Below are 21,644 nucleotides of genomic sequence, written 5' to 3' on the forward strand. Positions count from 1 at the left end.
CTGGTCAGCTCCTACAGACCGTAAGGGTGTCCAACGATTTGTTGGTTTTGCTAATTTTTATCGTAAATTTATTCGTAATTTTTCCCACATAATACAACCTATTACCGCACTCTCATCAAAGAAACAAAGATTTAACTGGACCGAAGCAGCTCAGAAAGCCTTCGATCACCTAAAAAAAAAGTTTTCTTCCGCCCCCATACTCCAATTACCGGATTCTCAAAAACCCTATACACTGGAGGTTGACGCATCTGACACCGCCGTCGGTGCCATCCTTTCCCAGCGGCAGGACGTTGACAGCCAGTTGCACCCAGTAGCTTTCTTCTCAAGGACACTCACACCAGCCGAGAGAAACTATTGCATCGGTGAAAGGGAATTGTTGGCCATAAAGCTTGCACTGGAGGAGTGGCGACATCTCCTCGAAGGGGCCCTTCACCCTATTACGGTCTTCACAGATCATAAAAACCTAGAATATCTTCGATCCGCCAGACGTTTGCAACCACGGCTAGCCAGGTGGTCTTTATTTTTTACCCGATTTCCATTACATATTACCTACCGCCCGGGTTCTCGCAACACCAAGGCAGACTCCCTGTCCAGAATGCATGAACTTCCTGCAGCAGATCCGCCAGATCAGGATACCGTTCTATCCTCTAACCACTTTCTGGCTGTAACCCATTCCGTTTGGGATTCAGTACGCCAACATTCTAGTAGAACTAACCCACCTGAGATTCCCGGATTACGTCATGAACAGGGTTTTTATCGTTACAAAAACTTTATTTATGTTCCACCTGAGGATCGCTTACAAATTTTACAGTCATTTCACGACACTCCGGCTGCTGGTCACGGGGGCATCAAACAAACTCTCGACCTGATCCAGCGCTCCTTCTGGTGGCCTGAGATGAAAAAAGATGTAATATCCTTCGTGAACTCCTGTGGTACCTGTGCCCGCTCCAAAGAGATCCATCAAAAGACAGCTGGTCTCTTACAACCCCTTCCTATTCCTTCGGGACCCTGGACTGATATTACAGCAGATTTTATTACTGACTTACCGTCTTCCAATAATCAGACTACGATCATGGTTGTGGTCGACCGCTTTACGAAGATGGCGCACTTCCTTCCGTTTAACCATCTCCCTTCCGCCACCGAGACAGCCGCACTGTTCATACGTGAAATCTTCCGCCTCCACGGCTTACCCATGCGAATAGTTACGGATCGCGGCTCCCAATTCACCTCCCACTTTTGGAGGGCTTTCTGCGAACAGTTACACATTCAGCGGTCCCTATCTACGGCATTCCACCCACAGAGTAACGGCCAGACGGAACGCACAAATCAAACTCTGGAACAGTACCTTCGCTGCTTCACTTCCTATCTCCAAGATGATTGGAACCATTACCTACCTTTAGCCGAGTTTGCTTACAATAACCATACTCATCGCTCCATTAAGATGTCCCCCTTTTATGCCAATCATGGACGCCATCCTGCTATGCTTCCGGGTTCTCCCATTTCATGTGCTGTTCCTTCGGTTTCCGAACACGTTTGTAAACTCACCAGAACATTCGAAACCCTTCGCGAGACACTACAAAAGACTCAACAACAACACAAACGTTTTGCAGACCAACACCGTACTGAAGCCCCAATATATCATATGGGCGACATGGTCTGGCTATCAACCAAACACCTCCATCTCAATTGTCCTTCTAAGAAGTTGGGGCCAAGGTACATAGGACCTTTTCGTATCCGTCGCCTCATTTCCCCTTTGGTGGTGGAACTCGAATTGCCAGACACCATGTCTATTCACCCTGTTTTTCACGTATGTCTCCTAAAACCATGGAAGGAGAATCCCTTTCCTAACAGACGACCTGATCCTCCCGCTCCTGTCCTGATTGATGACATTGAAGAATATGAGGTGGAGGAGATTCTGGACTCACGACGACATTATGGTCGCCTCCAGTACCTGATCCGCTGGAAGGGATATGACCCCAATGAAGATTCATGGGAATCAGCTCACGAAGTCCATGCTCCCGATCTCATCTCTGCTTTCCATCGTCGTCATCCGAACCGCCCAGGACCTTCTAGAGTCGGAAGGCCTCCCCTCAGGGGGGGGTACTGTCAGGGTCCACGAAGAAACCCACAACGCAGTGACTCACCTGAGTACCCGCTGACTGCGGGTACCAGCTCCCACACCGCTGCTCTCACTGCTCCTGCCACAGTGCCGGTCTCAAAGAGCGAGCGCGCATGCTCCCACCTCTCCTTATTCACTCCTGAATGGAGAGGGCGGGGAACACACACCACCGTCAGCACGTTCAGGGGGAAGGGCGACCTCTGGTGGTAGCTTTAAAAATGAGCACTGAGAATCATTCAGTGCTCAGTTATTGTGCTGTTAAGAGCTACATTGTTGTTCTCTCCTGAGCCCTGTTATTAACCCTTTGGCTTTTGATACCGACTACGCTGCTTTCTCCTACCCTGAACCTTTGGCTTGTTACCGACTACGCTGCTATCTCCTACCCTGAACCTTTGGCTTGTTACCGGCTACGCTATCAAACCTTTGGTTTGATCTGGACTTTGCTGGGTTTTCCTGCATATCGGGTTCCTCACCTTGATCCTGACATTTATAGAGCTCTTCTTACTTTATATTTGGACTTTTTACTCATTTTAAGCATCCCTTAGCGGATGATTGTTAATCTTTTATTATTTTGGCTTGTAAGCCTTGAATAAATAGGTTTTATATTACATATATAGTGGATGTAGTCTGATTCCAGCATTGGATACAGCTCCACACATACAGATCATCTGAAGCAGTTACAAAAGGAGCAGAGAAAAGACATTTGCTGTGTAAGGGTTTCATAAACCCCTCCCGAAGTGTAAGTGCATTTTGGTATTTTGCGTGGTACATACGTTGCGTGATAACACACCATTGGGGTCCCTACCTGTCTCTCTGCTTTTTTGCATATTGGTCACACATCCATCTGGAAGACTGGATTGTCTCTTGAAGCCTGTATACGTGTAAACACTGTAAGTGCATCGCACAGACTTGCAGCGATATCACCTGGGTCTAATATTACACAATTATATTTTTTCTTTTTTTGTATTTTATTGTTCATTGAAACCGGTATACACGAGCGCCCCCTAGTGTTCTTACTTTAGCCAATAAAGGTATCATGTATACAAAAACTGTCTGCGCTTCTTACCCTAATAAAGTTGGCAACAAATATATAAACATAATATAAATGAGAGGTTTTGGTTATATGAATTGGCCAAAGCATAATTAAGCTCACCCGCCACGTCAAGGCACACTCTCAATAGGGTGAGAACCTACGCTCACCTACCTGGGGGGCACACAAAGCAGTTTATACTGCTACCAAAACCTTATTAATGTGTTGGGGGAGGTGCAATTAAACCTCCTCCCCATTAACCCCTGGACAGCAAGCTGCAACCAGACTGATGAGGAGCCAACAACCTCAAATATGTGCAAACAGGGAAAAGAAAAAATGTCGGTGCGCTAAGCTAGTCTCAGGCTCAGGTATCATGTTTATGAGATTTGCCGTTTTGCTTTCTGTGGCTAACACGGTGTGGCTCGACTCTACTCCATGTGCCTCAGGAGACGGAAGGGAGAGCGGCTGTACGTTGGTCTGGTGTACGTAATGCTGATGGCCTTACACGGAAAGGAGTTATTGATGTCTTGGTGCAAAAGGCTTCAGGCTACGAATCGGATTTAGCGCGGCGGCCCTCTAGCTGGACACACTAAGACATTTACGACAAAGGAGTAAACAAATGACATGACTGCTCGGTTCAAGGTTTGGTGTGGTGCTTGTTTTCTTCGGCGTCGTATCTCCAGTCCTAGGGCCATCCGGGCTTCCGTTTTGGGGATGCGGGTAATCAGTCCTGCTGGCGTTGGTGGGTGATCTCGCTGACATTGCGTGAAGGGCTAGCCCCGCAGGCTATCACCGTGGTTGGAGGGGAAGTGGGCCCAGAGTTTGCCCGTGATGATCTGGAGAAGCGACGGTTCACGCAGAGGTGTACGTAACACATGCATTTCACTTGTTGCTGAACACGTAGAGATCCTATTGAGCTTTCGGTTATTTCTAGCAAAGTTTCCCGATCCCTTCTAACCAAAACGCACGGCTTTTCAATGAAACACAACCTCTCTGACAGGGAAACTCCCAATTGTTTTTATTAGATTAAAATACACTTGTGGTTTTTTTTTTGTTTGTAGTTTTTTTTGTATGTGTTCTATCTTTGTTATCTGAGCCCAATCTTCTAGTCAGATAAATACTACCTGTGGGACTCACCCGGTCGGACACAGGCTAATGAGAGTCTAAAGAGGAATGGACTTCATTAGCACTGCCATAAAGCATCAGCTCAGTGTGGTGTTTAAGCAGGAAAAGCCACCTAATATTTCTCATCTGAGTACAATGGCGGCCTCCCGATAAATAACGTTTATTGGAACAAATAAGACAAAAGCAGGTTTCTGTCAGCGTTAACCAGCAGTACTGTATGTTATGCATGAGGATTAAATAAGGATGGCGAAGAACCTGCAGTCCCCTCCATGAAGAGACGGGTCCCTGCTGTTCTATTAAAATAAATCCCCTATTACGTGAGTTTTGCCTGCGGGGATCTATGCATATTACCGTTTCTCACCGAACCCGGCTGTCCTAACGAGCTGCTGAATCCGGGTTATTAATCAATAGGTGACACGTTACGCTCCAGCGGCACAAGGCTAGGAGCACCAATAGGTGTACAAATATGGCTGCCAGGCTCGTGACATCACAAGTCAGAATCCAGTGGTTTAATAGTCCCCGCCCCTCCTTTGTGACGACGTCTTGGGATCGCGCCGGATGTGACGGTTGTTTAATCTACCGCAGTTTACCTTTGGCTGTTAGTGCTCGGTACTAACGAGAAGCAGCAAGATGGGCGTCCCGAAGTTTTACCGCTGGATCTCGGAGCGGTATCCTTGCCTCAGCGAGGTGGTGAAGGAGCATCAGGTAAGGTTTGCCCGGTGACGTGTTTGGCGTGCGTGGCCGCCACCTGCCACCCGTGTCAGTCCGGTTCCTCCTTCATATACCTTTAGTAAATGCTCCGGCCGCCGTCCTGCGTGTGATTATTAATATATACATGGCTCAGGTGCCCTGTATGCCCCGCCCATCAAGATGAAAGACCACGGCCCCAGAACGTGTTCCTATAACTGTTCTCTTCCTTCCAAAGTCTCCCTATCCCTGAGTTACCCTGACTCATTATATAGTAAAAGGGACTTGGATATAGACCCGCATTCATTGTATAAAGGACGCGGGTATAGATCCTCACTCATTATATCGTATAAGGGACACGGATATAGACCCTCACTCATTATATAGCATAAGGGGCGCGGATATAGACCCTCACTCATTATATAGCATAAGGGACATGGGTATAGACCCTCACTCATCACATAGTATAAGGGGCGTGGATATAGACCCTCACTCATCATATAGTATAAGGGGCGCGGATATAGACCCTCACTCATCATATAGTATAAGGGGCGCGGATATAGACCCTCACTCATCGTATAGTATAAGGGGCGCAGATATAGACCCTCACTCATATAATATAAGGGGCGCGGATATAGACCCTCACTCATCATATATAAGGGGCGCGGATATAGACCCTCACTCATCATATAGTATAAGGGGCGCAGATATAGGCCCTCACTCATCATATAATATAAGGGGCGCGGATATAGACCCTCACTCATTATATAGCATAAGGGGCATGGATATAGACCCTCACTCATTATATAATATAAGGGACATGGATATAGACCCTCACTCATTATATAGCATAAGGGGCGTGGATATAGACCCTCACTCATCATATAGTATAAGGGGCGCGGATATAGACCCTCACTCGTTATATAGTATAAGGGACACGGATATAGACCCGCACTCGTTATATAGTATAAGGGGCGCGGATATAGACCCTCACTCATTATATAGTATAAGGGACACAGATATAGACCCGCACTCGTTATATAGTATAAGGGGCGCGGATATAGACCCTCACTCGTTATATAGTATAAGGGGCACGGATATAGACCCTCACTCGTTATATAGTATAAGGGACACGGATATAGACCCGCACTCGTTATATAGTATATAAGGGACATAGATATAGTTGGTCTGGGAGAAGATTTTGGGAGCTCCAGAGGCTTCTTCAGATCTTGTTTTTAAATGGAATGATTCTATCGCAGGGTTGTACAAAGAGTAAACTGCACATAAAATGTAGTGCATCGCTGGGCTCTGTGGGCTTCCGGAAACCAAAGGTGGATGGAGGGTCCTGCTCAGACAAGTTTACAATCTGAGAGGAGGTCGGGTGAACGTATCTTGGCGATGGATCAGTCACATAAGAGTATATCTTGGGAAGAACACCTGTTAACCCCTTCTTTACCCTGTGGATGTGCAGGAACATCCTCAAAAGGTGGGAAGAGTGTGAGGAACAGGAATTCTCACAAAAGGGAAAAAGAAATAACAAAATGAGAAATAAAATAGCAATAAACAATACATTGGATTCAGAGATTTTATTGTGACATCACTGGCAAACCTAACATGTATGAGAAATCACTAACTGGAGCTCTGTCCATGTTGCACTAATGGATAGAAAGGAAAGGGTTAAATGAGTAATATTGCTGGGCTTGAGAGAGTTTAGGAAAGGTTAGCTACACATATGGAGTTCATATGTCAGCTCTTGGGCTAAAGTACGCATGGCACCCAGTTACTCTAGCGGTGGGTTCATCGGTTAGCAAGGGCATTTGTATTTATATAGGGTAAACGACATACGGCGTGGCGAGATCTGTTGTAGGCCATTTCCTCCCCTCGATGTCGCTCCTTCCTAAAGGCATATGTTTCGCGTGTAAATGCGTATGTATTGCGATGTAGAAAATAAATATTGGGGTGGGCTGCCCCATAGTATTCCTGCCTGCTGTGCCATATGCGAGGTTAGAGATACCATTTATCTCTGGCACCACAACTGTTCTTCTTCACACCAAGCTAGCAGAAATAACCCGAGGAGCGCGCGGCCATGGGACATCCAACAGTGGACAAATAAACAAGACTAAGCAGCAACAAACTTTATTATTGTGTACGGTTATTTATTAATAAAGTGTTTGGTGGAATAAATCGTATGGGAAATACATCATTTTAATCTAACATTGCTATAGCAATAAAATATTTATATCAAATATATGCATATTGGGTCACAGGGATTTACACAATGAAAAGACGACCTGTAGTTTGTGATTAGCAGTGTGGCAGCTGTATAACGTATAGGCAATGTATGGTCCTTTGGGATTATTCCTGACCCTGTATCTCTCTAGTTTATTTTATCAGCAAGGAACAAAATACTGATCCTGATATTAGCTATCTAACCACCTATGGACATGAAAAAAAAAGAAATGCCCAGCAAAAGTTCCTTTATATCTGTTACCAAGTTTCATAAAACACAATGCTATTTAAGGATCGGAGGTGACGTGTGATCTAGTCTATAAAATTATAAAAACACTAAGAGAAAACTAAGGGATTTTTTTTTTAATGATTAAAAAACCCAAACAGAAATATTGGATCCACCTCGTTTGTAGTGAAAGACCCTGGGAGACTCTAGGTTGTAGTTACTGTAGGTGAATCGTTGGCGTTAGAGAATCATGACATATAGTTCAATGATCAATGGCTATTAAGCGTTGATGTGAATAAAGGTATAAACTGTGTATGGCCCTATGGCAAGCAGCCACGCTTACGTAGGCATAAGGCTTTGCAAGGTGCACTGAACTGCAGAAGAGTTGAACGTTTTATCTCCCTAATTTAACTGTCGATTATCTTAATGGGTTCCTTCTGCAAGAAGGTCTTAGGTGGCCCTATACACTAATCAGCCATAACATTATGACCGCCTGCGTAATATTGTGTAGATCCAGCTTTTGCCACCAAAACAGCCCTGACCCGTCCAAGCATGGACTCTATTAGACCTCTGAAGGTTGCTGTGGTGTCTGCACCAAGATGTTAGCAGCAGATGCTTTAAGTTCTGTAGGTTGCGATGTGGGGCCCGGCCATCCACGTGATGTAAAAGAAAACGTGATTCATCAGACCAGGCCACCTTCTTCTATTCCTCCATGGTCCAATTTTATGCTCATGTGCTCATTGTAGGCACTTTGAGCAGTGGACAGGGGTCAGCATGGGAACCCTGACTGGTCTCCAGCTACACAGCCCCATACGCAACAACCTGAGATGCACTGTGTGTTCTGACGCCTTTCTGTCAGAACCAGCATTAACTTTTTCAGTAATTAGCTACACCCCCCACGTGCATCAATGAGCCTTGGCCCTCATAACCCTGTGGTCAGTTTGCCGCTTTTCCTTCTTTGGACAGCTTTTCGTAGGTACTGATCACTGCAGCTTCGCTCTGACCCAGTCGTCTAGCCATCACAATTTGGCCCTTGTAAAAGTCGCTCCGATCTTGACACTTGCCCATTTTTCCTGCTTCTAACACATCAACTGAGGATGAAATGTTTACTTACTGCCTAATATATCCCACCCACTGACAGGTGCCATGATATGATGATCCGTGTTACTCACTCCACCTGTCAGTGGTCATAATGTTACGGCTGATCTCTGTATAAAGTATATTATGTATTATGCAGAGTCAGCTCAGCTTTGTTTGCAGGACAGGGCTTGGCATAAGAAAACTAGTGAGTTGAAGTCACAACTCTCCTAGAAACGTCCTGGCCGATAATGTGAATCGCACATTGTTTTTCAGGTAGTAGCTAATTCTGGGTTCTGATATAACATTTTTTGTTTGTTAAATTAACCTGTTTTAGATCCCAGAGTTTGACAATCTGTATTTGGATATGAACGGCATTATCCACCAGTGCTCCCATCCCAACGATGAAGATGTGCACTTCCGAATAACAGAAGATAAGATATTTGCAGACATATTTCATTACCTGGAGGTGCTCTTTCGTATCATCAAGCCAAGGAAAGTATTTTTCATGGCCGTGGATGGTGTTGCTCCAAGGGCGAAGATGAACCAGCAGCGAGGGAGGCGCTTCAGGTGAGCGCAATACATCCCGTAACGGAGAAGACAATTGTTTTCCGGTATCTAAATTAACTAAACTGGCAAACTCCAGGGCATGTGGACCTGCGCCCCGATACGCACATGCAATTATTGTTTATTGATGGTATTGGCGGCCAAATATTCGTTGTGTATGTATGTATGTATGTATATATATGTGTATATATGTGTGTATATATATATATATATATATATATATATATATATATATATATATATATATATACCGGTAGAGTTACTGAGCCTACAAGGTTTGTTTCTGATATTTTTGCTTTAGATCCGCAAAAGAAGCCGAAGACAAAATAAAGAAAGCGTTAGAAAAAGGTGAAGTCTTGCCAACGGAAGCTAGGTTTGACTCAAACTGTATTACTCCTGGTAAGCATTTTCTTTATTATTTAAGGTATTCGTGTGTTCAAAGAGTATCTGTATTGGGTCTAAACTTTAGTAATTTATATGACCAGATGGAACATCTTTTAAGGGCTGAAGGTGTAATTGGCCCAAGAATAGAACCGAATTCTTGCCAGGCGTTTAGATTTGGGTTATTAAAACCCGAAAATAAATAAGTGATCCTCAAACTTATACTGGAGCCAGATACTAACTTAAGTGCTGTTGAAAGACTTGATGTCTTATAGCTTAGAGGTTCATGAGATTTTACCTTTTAGGTCATTGCGGCTGTCACAAAGAAATCACCCAGAAAATGATTCCCTAACAGAAAACTATGACAAAGAGAATAAAGAAACTTATGTGTATAAAACAGCTGGCTGTTCATTTCTCTCTCTCATAGGAACTGAGTTTATGGTGCGCTTGCACGAGCATTTGAAGTATTTTGTAAATATGAAGATCTCCGCAGACAAGGCTTGGCAGGGAGTGTCCATCTACTTATCTGGTCACGAGGTAAGCAGAAGAGCAGCGAGGTTCCTCAATCCTCTCGTGGGTAATTGTCCCAAAATAGGGCTTCTCCGTAAGTCACTTTTTTTGTTATTTTTATTTCAGACGCCAGGTGAAGGCGAACATAAAATTATGGAGTTCATTCGATCTGAAAAAGCAAAGCCAGATCATGATCCAAACACCCGTCACTGCCTGTATGGGTTAGATGCTGACTTGGTAGGTACCTGTTAAAGCCAAAGGTTTAAAATATCTCCACTATAATTATGCTTTCAATATAATTATTTCAAGGGGAAGCTGGTAGTAAGGATGGTTTTGAAATTTTTTTATTTTGGGAATTTTGAAAATCCTGTTCTTTCTTGAATAGCATTCTACCTATTAGGGTGAATTTGACACTTTTGGGACAAAATGGGGAATTCGGGACATCATTCCGAATGCTGGATGCCCAAACCCTTTCTTAAATATGTTAATGTTTATCGAATTCATAATTTTAGTTTTGAATGCTTAGGTGACACAAAAGGATGCACCAGTGGCTTGTCGCCATTGAAATGGGGGGATGTTCTATGTTTCTAAGTCTTAACTATACGTTTTCTGGACCCACGCAGCCCTACATGAAGGAAAGTGTTGTAGTGAAACAGTAGAATTGAAATGTTTCATCATACATTAGCATACGTACGACTTTTTTTAACACAAACTTCTAAGTGCTGGCATGAGTAAACACAGGTTTTCAGTGTGCATCTAGCTTGGCAAATTTTCCAAGTGCATGCAAGTTACACTATCATGCTTCGTAGCAGACTCAAGCTTGTGGCCTCGCTCAATAAGTAGCCACACAATTCACCAATGCATAAAATTAAATAAAGCAGGTGTTACACTGTATTGTAGATTAACTGGATTTCTCAGCCTATTCCAACATTAGTTGATTAAAAATGAGGGGAATGTAAGAAAAGGGATTGGGGGTCTTGTGACACTGTGCTAAAATACTGCCCTGTTCTTTCTGCAGATAATGCTTGGTTTAACAAGCCATGAAGTTCACTTCTCTCTTCTAAGAGAAGAGGTCCGCTTTGGTGGAAAGAAGAATCAAAAAAGGTAACTATTGGGACATAGTTACATAGGCTGAAAAAAGACATGCGTCAACCAAGTTCAGCCTTTCCTATATCTGTTAATTTGTTGATGTTGATCCAAAAAAGGCAAAAAAACCCAGTTTGGCTCTTTCCAATTTTGCCAGGAAAAAAATCCTTCTTGATCCCAAAATGGCAGTCAGATTTCTCCTTGGATCAATAAGCTGTTTCCCCATAATTAAAGAATATTATGTTTTTCCAGGTATCCATCCAGTTGCAGTTTAAACGTCTGTATAGACTCCGATAAAACTACCGGCAGGCAGAGAATTCCACATCCTTATTGTCCTTACTGTAAAAAACCCTTTCCTCTGCTTTAGTCTAAATCTCCTTTCTTCCAGTCTGAACGCGTGACCACGTGTCCTATGCATAGTCCTGTTTATGAACAGATTTCCACACAATGGTTTGTATTGGCCCCGCATATATTTATATAATGCTATCCTATACCCTCTGAGGCGACTTTCTCTAAACTAAACAGATTTAAATTAGTTAACTTTTCTTCATAACTATAGTGCTCCATTCCTTTTATTAATTGTGTAGCCCGCCTCTGCACCCTTTCTAGTGCTATGATATCCTTCTTTAGAATAGGTGCCCAAAATTGCACAGCATATTCAAGGTGCTGCCTTACCATTGATTTATACAGAGGCAAAATTATATCTTTATCCCGCGACTCGATGCCCCTTTTTATACACGACAATACCTTACTGGCCTTAGCAACCGCAGACTGACATCGCACATTGTGGCCTAGTTTGTTGTCTATAACAATTCCCAAATCCTTCTCATTTGTCGTTACCCCTAATTCACTACCATTTAGGGTGTAGGTTGCTTGTGCATTCGCTACCCCGAAGTGCATAACTTTACATTTATCTACATTGAATGTCATCTGCCATTTGTGTGCCCAGTCCCCCAGTCTATCTAGATCCCTCTGCAGCACAGTAATATCCTGCTCGCCCTGTATAACTTTACCTAGTTTAGTGTCATCTGCAAACACAGAAACATGACTTTCAATGCCTACTGCCAGGTCATTTATAAATATGTTGAATAAGGTTGGTCCCAGAACAGAACCCTTAGGGGCACCACTTACCACTTTTGTCCAGTTTGCAAATTGCCATTTATAACAACTCTCTGTTCTCTGTCTCTAAACCAATGTTCTACCCAAGAACAAGAATTTGCATCTAGACCAATTTCCTTCAGTTTGAATACTAACCTATTGTGTGGAACCGTGTCAAACGCCTTGGCAAAATCCAAGGAGATTACATCCACTGCCACACCCTGATCTACACTTCTACTTACTTCTTCCTAGAATGCAATTAAATTAGTTTGACAGGACCTATGTTTCATAAAACCATGCTGATTTTTGCTAATAGTACTGTTCTTCCCGAGGAATTCTTGAATATTATCTCTAAACAGCCCTTCAAATACTTTCCCAGCCACGGAAATTAAGCTCACAGGTCTATAATTTCTGGGCACAGAGTTTGAACCCTTTTTGAAAATAGGAACCACATCTGCCTTCCTCCAATCCTCTGGTACAATTCCTGAAAGAAAAGAATCCCGAAAGATTAGAAACAGAGGTTCACTTATTTCCTGACTCGGCTCCTTAAGTACCCGTGGGTGAATACCGTCAGGCCCCGGAGCTTTCATGTAATGTATGCGTGAGACCCAGCCATCAGTCTCTACCTGTCGCTATACAAATACTGCATATATTTAAATGCCGCTACTTTTATATTATGGTGCAACCTATCGATTGTAATGTATATGTATGGGACGTAAATACGCTATTTACAAGTTCTACAGGTACTTCTCTGACATTTATATTTTATTACGTTGTAGAGTTTCTGCGCCCGAAGAAACCACATTTCACCTTCTTCACTTATCTTTAATGAGAGAGTATATTGACTATGAATTTTCATCGGTAAAGGTAAGTTAATTCCTTCAGCAGTGATGAATTTAAACGTACGCTACGCTGTAGGGCTGAAACAACTAATCGATATAATCGATAATGGAAATCGTTGTCGACAATTTCCGTTATCGATTAATCGAGTGATCGATTAGTTGTTGGAGAACTCGGCTCGTTTTACCTCCTCCGCGAGCGTTTCCCGGCTTCTGCTACGCGCTCTGCAGTCTCTGCCTTCTTTGAGCTACGTGACGCGCTTCGATGTTGGTCTGCCGTTCGAATAAAGTTTTCAACTTCTTGAAGGTTGGAAGTGGAACGAGTCCATAGCTGAGGTAAGTGATTCTCTATGTGCGAGTGTCAGTGGGAGACTGGGTGCAGGGCTAGGTGTGCGTGGGGATGCAGAGTGTGTGTGTGGGTGCAGGGCAGAGTGTGAGTGTGTGTGGGTGCAGGGTGTGAGTGTGGGGGTGCAGAGTGGGTGTGAGTGTGTGGAGGGCAGAGTGGGAGTTTGGATGCGGGGCAGAGTGGGTGCGGGTGCAGGGCTGGGTGCAGGGTGCAAAGTGCCAGGGCTGGGGCAAAGTGCAGGGTGCAAAGTGAGTGGTTTAGATATTAAAACTAGTTTGATAAATATTGTGTTTGGGTTCCTATACTTAGAAAATATTTTTTTATTACCTCATAACAAAAAAAGAATGTTAATGTAAATTTTAATTTGTTTTTTTAACATCCAGTTCATTAAATTATTTTAAATAAGCAAAAAATTTGCATATTGTTTTTTTTATCCGATTAATCGATTATTAAAATAATCGTTAGTTGCAGCCCTACTACGCTGTGACAGACACGTAGCTAATGTGGTTTTCTTATTTTTCTTTTCTAGAAGAAGATTTGCTTTGAATACGATATAGAGCGAATAATTGATGATTGGATTTTAATGGGATTCCTTGTAGGCAATGATTTTATTCCACATCTACCTCATTTGCATATTAATACTGATGCACTGCCTCTATTGTACAGAACATACATTAGTGTCTTACCAGATCTCGGAGGTATGTTATCAAATATTACATCTCTTACATAATTATATGTCTGTCGTTGAGTACTCTTCATACGGCGTATTACAGATCTAAATACACTGCTCATAAAATACAATCATATGATTATTAGACTTTGACATTTGTTTTGTCTTTTTGGGTCATTTGTTTTTTGGCAATAAAATTTAGTTTCGTACGTTTTTGGTTTGGAGGGCTTTTTCCATTTAGAAAATAAACTTGTTGTCGCTCCCCCTCATTCACACTCTCTCTCCCTCTCAATATCTTCCTGCCTTCACCGCCAACCGCCTCTGTGTCCCTGTCTCCTCTTCGGCTGCTCCCCTTCTGTGTCCCTGTCTCCTCTTCGGCTGCTCCCCTTCTGTGTCCCTGTCTCCTCTTCGGCTGCTCCCCTTCTGTGTCCCTGTCTCCTCTTCGGCTGCTCCCCTTCTGTGTCCCTGTCTCCTCTTCGGCTGCTCCCCTTCTGTGTCCCTGTCTCCTCTTCCGCTGCTCCCCTTCTGTGTCCCTGTCTCCTCTTCCGCTGCTCCCCTTCTTGTTCTTCCTTCTTTCTTGGTCCGCTTCTGGACTCTATCCGCTCTATTATTGTGGCCTCCTGGAATGGCGGGTCCTTCACACACGCTTTCTTCCTCAATCGATGGAGAGGCTGTCCCCGGGGGCCACGCCATGGCTCTGCCCTTTTGCGGGAATACTCCAAAAGGCCAGAATAAGGCAGGTGGATCTGCGGAAAAAATGTATCATCGTTGGGCACCTTCCTCTGCCAGGGCATGTATTTTTATCAATTTAAAGATTTATATTTATTTTTCTTTTCAATTTCTAGGTTACATAAATGAAAATGGCTATTTAAATGTGGTTCATTTTGAGAAATATCTTATAAAACTTTCCGCGGTGAGTATTTGGTTTTAAAACGGAACATTATATCTTTGATAAGGTCACACCAGTGATTATATGGCTTTTTCCTTGGGTTTGGTCCAGCAGTATCAGGGAGTTTAATGAAGGAGAATACCGGGTAATATTGTTAATGTCGCCAGTCCACCCATTAGACTCTCTACATCTTAATAATCATGCATTAGATTTAATTTTGTCTATAATCTATTTCTTGTCCTTATTTATTATGCGAATTAAATGAACAGTATCATTCTTAATTAGACCCTGAAGTCGGAAAAGGAAACGTTTTGATGTGAATTTACCAACATAGTCTAGCATTGCTAAACCGAACTCTGCAATTCTGGAAACTTGGCAAATAGTCTCTTTGCGGAGCTTCTACTGCCTGATGCTTTAGTTCAATCTATTGACTGTTTTGTAATTATATTTTCTTAGATTAATGATGATTTTGTGATGGATTATAAAGGTTCACTGGCCTGTGGATGTTGATAAATATATACTTATAGATTTAGTTAAACCAAAGTCCCATTGTTGTTCATTAGGGTTATTATGAATTTGGTGCCATTTGTACCTGATGATGTTCTTCATGAAACCAGATAAGGGGACCTATTGTGAAGCAGCGCTGTATTACTGTTGCTCTTATACCAAGTGCGGGCTGTATATAATTACAATACAAATATATATATATAAAGGCATCTCCATTACTTGTGTTGGGCTGTTGTGGGAGAAATCCACTGCTGCCAGCCATTCATTGTCGCCTCTTATTTGTAGTTTGACCGCGAGCACTTCAACGACATATTTGTCGACTTAAAATGGTTTGAAAGCAAAGTGGGCAATAAATACCTCAATGAGGCTGCAGGCCAGGCTGCTGAGGAAGACAGAAACAACAAGAAAAAGAAAGCCAAGGTAAGCAGCTTTCTCTGCATCCTATGGTTTCGTTCCATGAAGCACCCGTTTGGTGCTACGGGGTCGTCCCTCCTGTATCCTGATGAGTTATACGCGCAGCGTCACACAGTGGTGGTTTACATTCTGCTTGGCACAGGAAGACAAAATTGTCTACTTGTTTCATAATTACATTGTTTCCAAAGAGTGACTGGATTAATAGGTAGCAGGACACACAAGCCCTCTTTTCCTGCCCTCATTGTGGAGGAAGGTGGTTCTTCAGTAACACTATATCAGACAGTATCAGACAGTGGTCTTTGCCACCATAAATTAAATTATTGAGCTCTTAATTTGTTTAATGCTGGATTTCTTTCTGTATCCAACCCAAATGTGACATTTGCATGAGTTGTATGTGCTGTGCACCTGGTCTGGTGTAAGGTACTCTGCAGCCCGGGGCGCGGATATTCGATTTGGTTTTCCATGGATTCTTGAAGCTGTTGGAATTCCCTCACAATTTTGTGTCTTTACAGACTGACGTGTTGTCGGATTATTGTGTATTGTATTGTTTAAGCTGACACAGCATGGCTGAGATTAATTCCAAAGTGGAATCACTGAAATTTAATTCCCCAAATTTCTCTCTAAGCAGGTGTCTGATGAATCTCTGTGTTTAGATGCACTGGAGAAAGACGGAGAGGAAAGTGCCAAATGTGAGTAAATTATGACTTACTTCATCATGAGACTCTTCAAACTGTTCGTCTTCGCATGCACCCGTTTCTCTGCATATGTTTTACTTTTCGATACTTTTGAAAGGTTAGTTGCAGGAATAGGTGTGGACATGAATCATAGCAGACATTTTCATAGCTGCTGGACTATATATTTTTTTAAAACATTTTTTTTGTTTGAAACAATACGAAATAGTTCCCCTTTGGAAAATGGGTGAATCATCTTATACCCTTTAGGCCCAGAACAGTAATGGTAATTGCTCACCAGTACTTTTACAGGCTGCCAAATTCCCCTACAAAATGCCTACCCATGCACACACATTCACGCTTACCCTTACATACAAACATCCTGGCTTACACTTACTTCCCTGCAGAAATACGTGCCCTAACATACGAACATGCTCTTTCTCCCCTTTTTATTTATCTAAGCACACATTGCGAGGTTGCGGTGGAACAGACCTCACACTCCCTTCGTCTTGTGCTTGTTAAAGATTTGTGATCTCCTCTATTGGCGAGCAGTCCAGTTCGCTTTAGGGGAGAGCTGGTAGGGTGGCAGACTCCTGACCCCGACCCCTGGTTAGTTATGTCTGACATTTGTGTGTGTGTGTGTGCACCTGATGGATACAGCGACTACATAAGTACACCAGCTCCAACCAAATAATTTGCTTGGTTGGGTTCATTGCGATCAAAAGCACATATACAGGCTGTCTTATTTTTCATTCTACATGTGTACCTTGAACATCTAGCTGCTCTGCTCATATATACTGGCAGGATTGCCCGTGTGTTCTAATGTGGAGCTAGCTATGTATTCTTGTTTTGCTTTGTAAGTGTATTGCATCACGTTTCTCTTGTAGGCTTAGATGAAGACGCTGACGAAGATGACCTATTTGAGACAGAATTTAGGCAGTACAAGCGGACATACTACATGTCTAAGATGGGAGTGGAGGTTGTATCAGAGTAAGTGTTGTGAGCACACCTTATTCCAGTTCCGTGTGTCATTATGAAGGATAGTTCGTCCCTAAGCTGTAGCTGTCATCTGTTTCTTAAATCACATCCTTATAGATTTGTTATCACTTTCCCCAGCTCCCCGTGATTAGAGCTGTTTGGTGTATCCACTCTTTCTATAAGTAACCTATTGTTGGCTTGCTATTTCTCACCCTCCGTTACATAATAATTTTTGTCTCAGTAAAACCCGTTCCTTGAATAATGTATTATACCCCTTATATTTAAGGTCCGGTTACTGGAATGTTGTATACTAAGTGGTTTTTTTTTTTTTATTTTGTCCTGTTTCTTTTAGTGAGTTTTTGGCTGAACAGGCTGAATGTTATGTCCGGGCCATCCAGTGGATTTTGCACTACTATTATCACGGAGTCCAGTCCTGGAGCTGGTAAGTGGAGACGTTGTCCTTCCAGCTCTTACTGAAATCGTATTCTATTTAATTGGAAGTCCCACCTTTCCCACATATGTACCCGTCATATAACTAATTCATTATCTATAATTAGACCTTTACCAAATAAATTACAAACACGCCCAAGTATAAAGATATTACCTATAACTACTTGCGACCTATTGTCATTGTGCGATTACTTGGCATTCACAATGTACGCCAATAGTGCATCTTACTGTCTGGCTTCCAACTGCTGGAGAATCAAATCCTATCCTTGGCAGCCGTGTTCGTCTCCAGCATCTCCCCGTTAAAGCCAAGAAGGATTAACCGTCCTCCTCCTTTAATGTTTCTTATTGTAGGTTATATAGAACGATTTAGAAGTTCACTACTGAAATATATTTGTTTTGAAGTAAAGAATGGTTATTTCAAAGTACATTATAAAAGAACAACCAGCCTATCATGACAAAAGGGATTCTAATTTATTCTCATAGAATGGCTTAAATATTAATAAAAAAAATAAAAAAAAAAATCATTACAGTTTTGGTTTAAAGTTCAAATGGCTCTGCGTTTTTGATATGCTTTATTTAATTTATTTGACAAAATAACCTGTATGTTTTGAAAAGAAAATGAAACTAATCGGAGGCCTAATATAGTAGATATCAATAAAATGCATATCAATTAAGAAAAGTAAATTGTTCAACAAAAAAAATAAAAAATCTGAAGAGCACAGCTGAAAACGTTTTGATTTTGGGTATAATTAGCCAATAGCGACAAATCCAGGACAGCATGATATATTGAAATGAGAATATTATGTCCAAGTACACAATTTATTGTTATTTGGTATAGGGAACTGTGATAGTGTAATTAGTTGTTTTGTCAATTGAAACTGTGCTTTCATTGAAATGTTTATAATGGCTTAATAACCACCCCAGTCCGTGTCTGTTATCTTAGGTACTATCCTTACCATTATGCACCGTACCTGTCTGATATCTGCAATATCAGCCACCTGAAACTGGAATTTAATTTGGGGAAGCCGTTCATGCCGTTCGAGCAGCTCCTGGCCGTCCTCCCTGCCGCCAGTAAAGATCTGCTGCCTAAGGCCTATCAGGTAACGTCTTTTTCATCTAAGATGATATTCATGCGGGGCATCTCCTTCTTGCGAGTGTGCGTGCGTGTGTGTGTAATTTTATATACTTTTTTTTTTTTTTTTTTTTAACCAGAATTTGATGACCAGTGCCGACTCCCCGATTATAGATTATTACCCTCAAGATTTTAGAACTGACCTTAACGGGAAGCAGCAGGAGTGGGAAGCTGTGGTGCTGATTCCTTTTATTGACGAGGTGAGTTCTCTGTGCCATACCCCTCCTATGCTACTCCACCTATAGATAACTCGGTATATGTGAAATACTCCAGGGATCGCACAAAAACTAAAGCAGTCATGCGGAGACCTCGGACATATGTATAGACATTCTATACCTCTGTCCGTGCACGACCTGTGGGACCCATTTGCAAACCAAGTCTGGAGACGGGTTGGGACCTCTGGATCTCGCTGTTTGCGGTCAAAAAAAGAGCCCTCACCTGTTATAAAGCAGGCATAACTATAAATCCTAGTCCATTCTCAGTGCTCGAGGGCAGAAAATAAATTACCCCTCTATTGTTTATAAAACAATTGATAACGCCTCCATTTAGTTAAGCAGTGTGTTACAGTAGTAAATTGTATTGTTTTGTAGACGTTTATGTTGGTCACTTTGATCAGTCGGTGTGAGGTGAACTATTATGGTGTAAGATTTCCACGGTGGTCTTTTAGAAACGGCTGCTGGAAGCTATGGAAACCTGCAATAAGTGCCTGACCGATGCCGAGAGGATCCGAAACCAGCACAGCGAGTGCTTCATGTACTGGCACGACAGCGACACCGACTTCCAGTACTCTTCGCCTTGGCCTGAAAAGTTTCAGAATATCGAGCACTGCCATGGAAGGTAAAATATTTAGCCGACCGTTTTTGGATACCTTGAGCTCTTCAGATACTCTCTACCATGTATGGTCCGTGTTGTCCTCCTTGCTTGTTCAATTTTTCCCTACTTTGTGGTAGTGAATCTCCTAACTATATCCATTTGTCTTCCTAGGTACAAGGCCATTTCCTTGGATGCCTGGCACGTGGACATGGTTAATAATAAAATTACCAAGGTTGATAAGGGAGCGCTGTATTTTTGTGGCTTCCCTACTTTGAAGCACATTAAGCATAAGGTAGGTTCTTATTTTTCCTAATAATTTCCATTATTTAGTTCTGTCCAGAATGCCAAACATTCTGCTCTTCTGCAGCACTTACCTCTGTTAAATTTCCAAACTATACTTTGTGGTTGTTCTGTATGTTTTCCCTCTTTTTTTCAGATTTTAACCTCTTTTGGAGCTTTGTTCCACACAGGTGTAATATTCGCAAAGTAACATACAGTAAACCATCATTAAGCTAACAAAAAAGACAAGTTGTATCTTCATTTTATATCCCCTTTTTTAAGTCTCTGATTTCCCAAGAAGAAAAAAAATGTGGCCTAATTGTATGTTTTAGGGGTTCACAATGCACATGGTATTGTAGACGCTATGGGCAGGCGGTGTATAAGATAGATAAACAGTGTCGTTTCATGAATCATTCTACCTCAATCTTCAGTAACATATACAAAAAATGACCAATATTAATCCTGGGAAACCATGTTTTTATCGCAAAGTATTCTCTGAAGAAGTCTGGCGTACAGGTCTTCCAGCAGAGCAGCAGAGGCGAGAACATGATCTTGGAGATCATATATGATGAAGACATGCAGCAGGTGAGTGATGAGTGCGCGTTTTCTCTTATATGCAGTGATAGCGCTTCTTGTGGTTTCACCTTACAGCATATGGAGATATTGGGAGCAGTTTCTAAATCGAGAGCATTTACATATTGACCACTTTTGTGTTTTAGAACGTGGAAAGCGTGGCCGCTGCTGTGCTTGGAAGATCCGTTTTTGTGAACTGGCCTCACCTTGAAGAAGCGCGGGTTATTGCGGTGTCAGATGGAGAAACGAAGTATGCAACTTTCAGTGTCTTGATGCCTGTGATGATAATATTGCATTGATATTTAACCTCCTTGAGGCAATTCATCTGCTTTAATTAAAACTGCTGAGAACACAGCATAAGTTTTTATCTCGCATCGTTATGTGTTACATCTGGCAAGATAATGCCCACTTTATGTGCAACATACGCAATAATGATCTTATCGCTGCTACTTGTTCATTACTGCTTTGTTTATTATATATTCAAGGTATTTTGTCCTTGAGTTATATAGTGTTGGAGCGCTTCTAGGTTTAGCTAAAAGAAGCTGCCTTTTTATTATATTTATATAGGGCCAAGAATTTGTGCAGCTCTTAATACAAATACGTATATTCAAGGGGTATGACAAGATGAGAATGGACAAAGAGAAAACATTTTTTAGTAGGCCGTCCAAAGATTTGAGGAACTTAACGCCACTCCATTTCTTTTGCAATTTTACCTCTATAATGACACATGTATTAGTTCTCATCAGTGACATGCAGCATTAGCTGGTCCTCAGTGTTTAGGAGAAGCACCAGGGGAAAATAATAGTTACATTTATCCTGAGTGGATAACGGAAAGTGATCACAATTATGGTTTTCTTCATCTTTCTGTTGGCTATTTCATAAAAAGTCAATCTAATCTTAACATTACCAATGGAATCGTGGTGGCTACAATACTCTGTTGACTGTATT

At 42.2% G+C, this 21,644-nt stretch overlaps 1 protein-coding gene across 1 annotated transcript in view; it reads left to right on the forward strand.

Moving 5' to 3' along the window:
• Positions 1 to 4,904: 4,904 nt before the first annotated feature.
• Positions 4,905 to 21,644, forward strand: part of LOC149300278 (5'-3' exoribonuclease 1-like) — a 29,747-nt gene continuing 13,007 nt past the window's right edge. Inside the window, exons 1-19 of the mRNA XM_089485273.1 lie at positions 4,905 to 4,979; positions 8,831 to 9,063; positions 9,362 to 9,459; positions 9,869 to 9,978; positions 10,078 to 10,188; positions 10,970 to 11,055; positions 12,915 to 13,002; positions 13,850 to 14,018; positions 14,836 to 14,903; positions 15,672 to 15,806; positions 16,429 to 16,489; positions 17,359 to 17,461; positions 17,802 to 17,891; positions 18,843 to 18,999; positions 19,112 to 19,231; positions 19,699 to 19,868; positions 20,016 to 20,136; positions 20,613 to 20,723; positions 20,843 to 20,946. Coding sequence (XP_089341399.1) covers positions 4,905 to 4,979; positions 8,831 to 9,063; positions 9,362 to 9,459; positions 9,869 to 9,978; positions 10,078 to 10,188; positions 10,970 to 11,055; positions 12,915 to 13,002; positions 13,850 to 14,018; positions 14,836 to 14,903; positions 15,672 to 15,806; positions 16,429 to 16,489; positions 17,359 to 17,461; positions 17,802 to 17,891; positions 18,843 to 18,999; positions 19,112 to 19,231; positions 19,699 to 19,868; positions 20,016 to 20,136; positions 20,613 to 20,723; positions 20,843 to 20,946 — 2,210 coding nt within the window. The remainder of the gene's footprint in view (positions 4,980 to 8,830; positions 9,064 to 9,361; positions 9,460 to 9,868; positions 9,979 to 10,077; positions 10,189 to 10,969; positions 11,056 to 12,914; positions 13,003 to 13,849; positions 14,019 to 14,835; positions 14,904 to 15,671; positions 15,807 to 16,428; positions 16,490 to 17,358; positions 17,462 to 17,801; positions 17,892 to 18,842; positions 19,000 to 19,111; positions 19,232 to 19,698; positions 19,869 to 20,015; positions 20,137 to 20,612; positions 20,724 to 20,842; positions 20,947 to 21,644) is intronic.

The sequence above is a fragment of the Sceloporus occidentalis genome, unplaced genomic scaffold, assembly GCF_023333645.1.
Source record: "Sceloporus occidentalis isolate IW3139 unplaced genomic scaffold, rSceOcc1.0.p SCAF_25, whole genome shotgun sequence".
NCBI classification, from domain to species: Eukaryota; Metazoa; Chordata; class Lepidosauria; order Squamata; family Phrynosomatidae; genus Sceloporus; species Sceloporus occidentalis.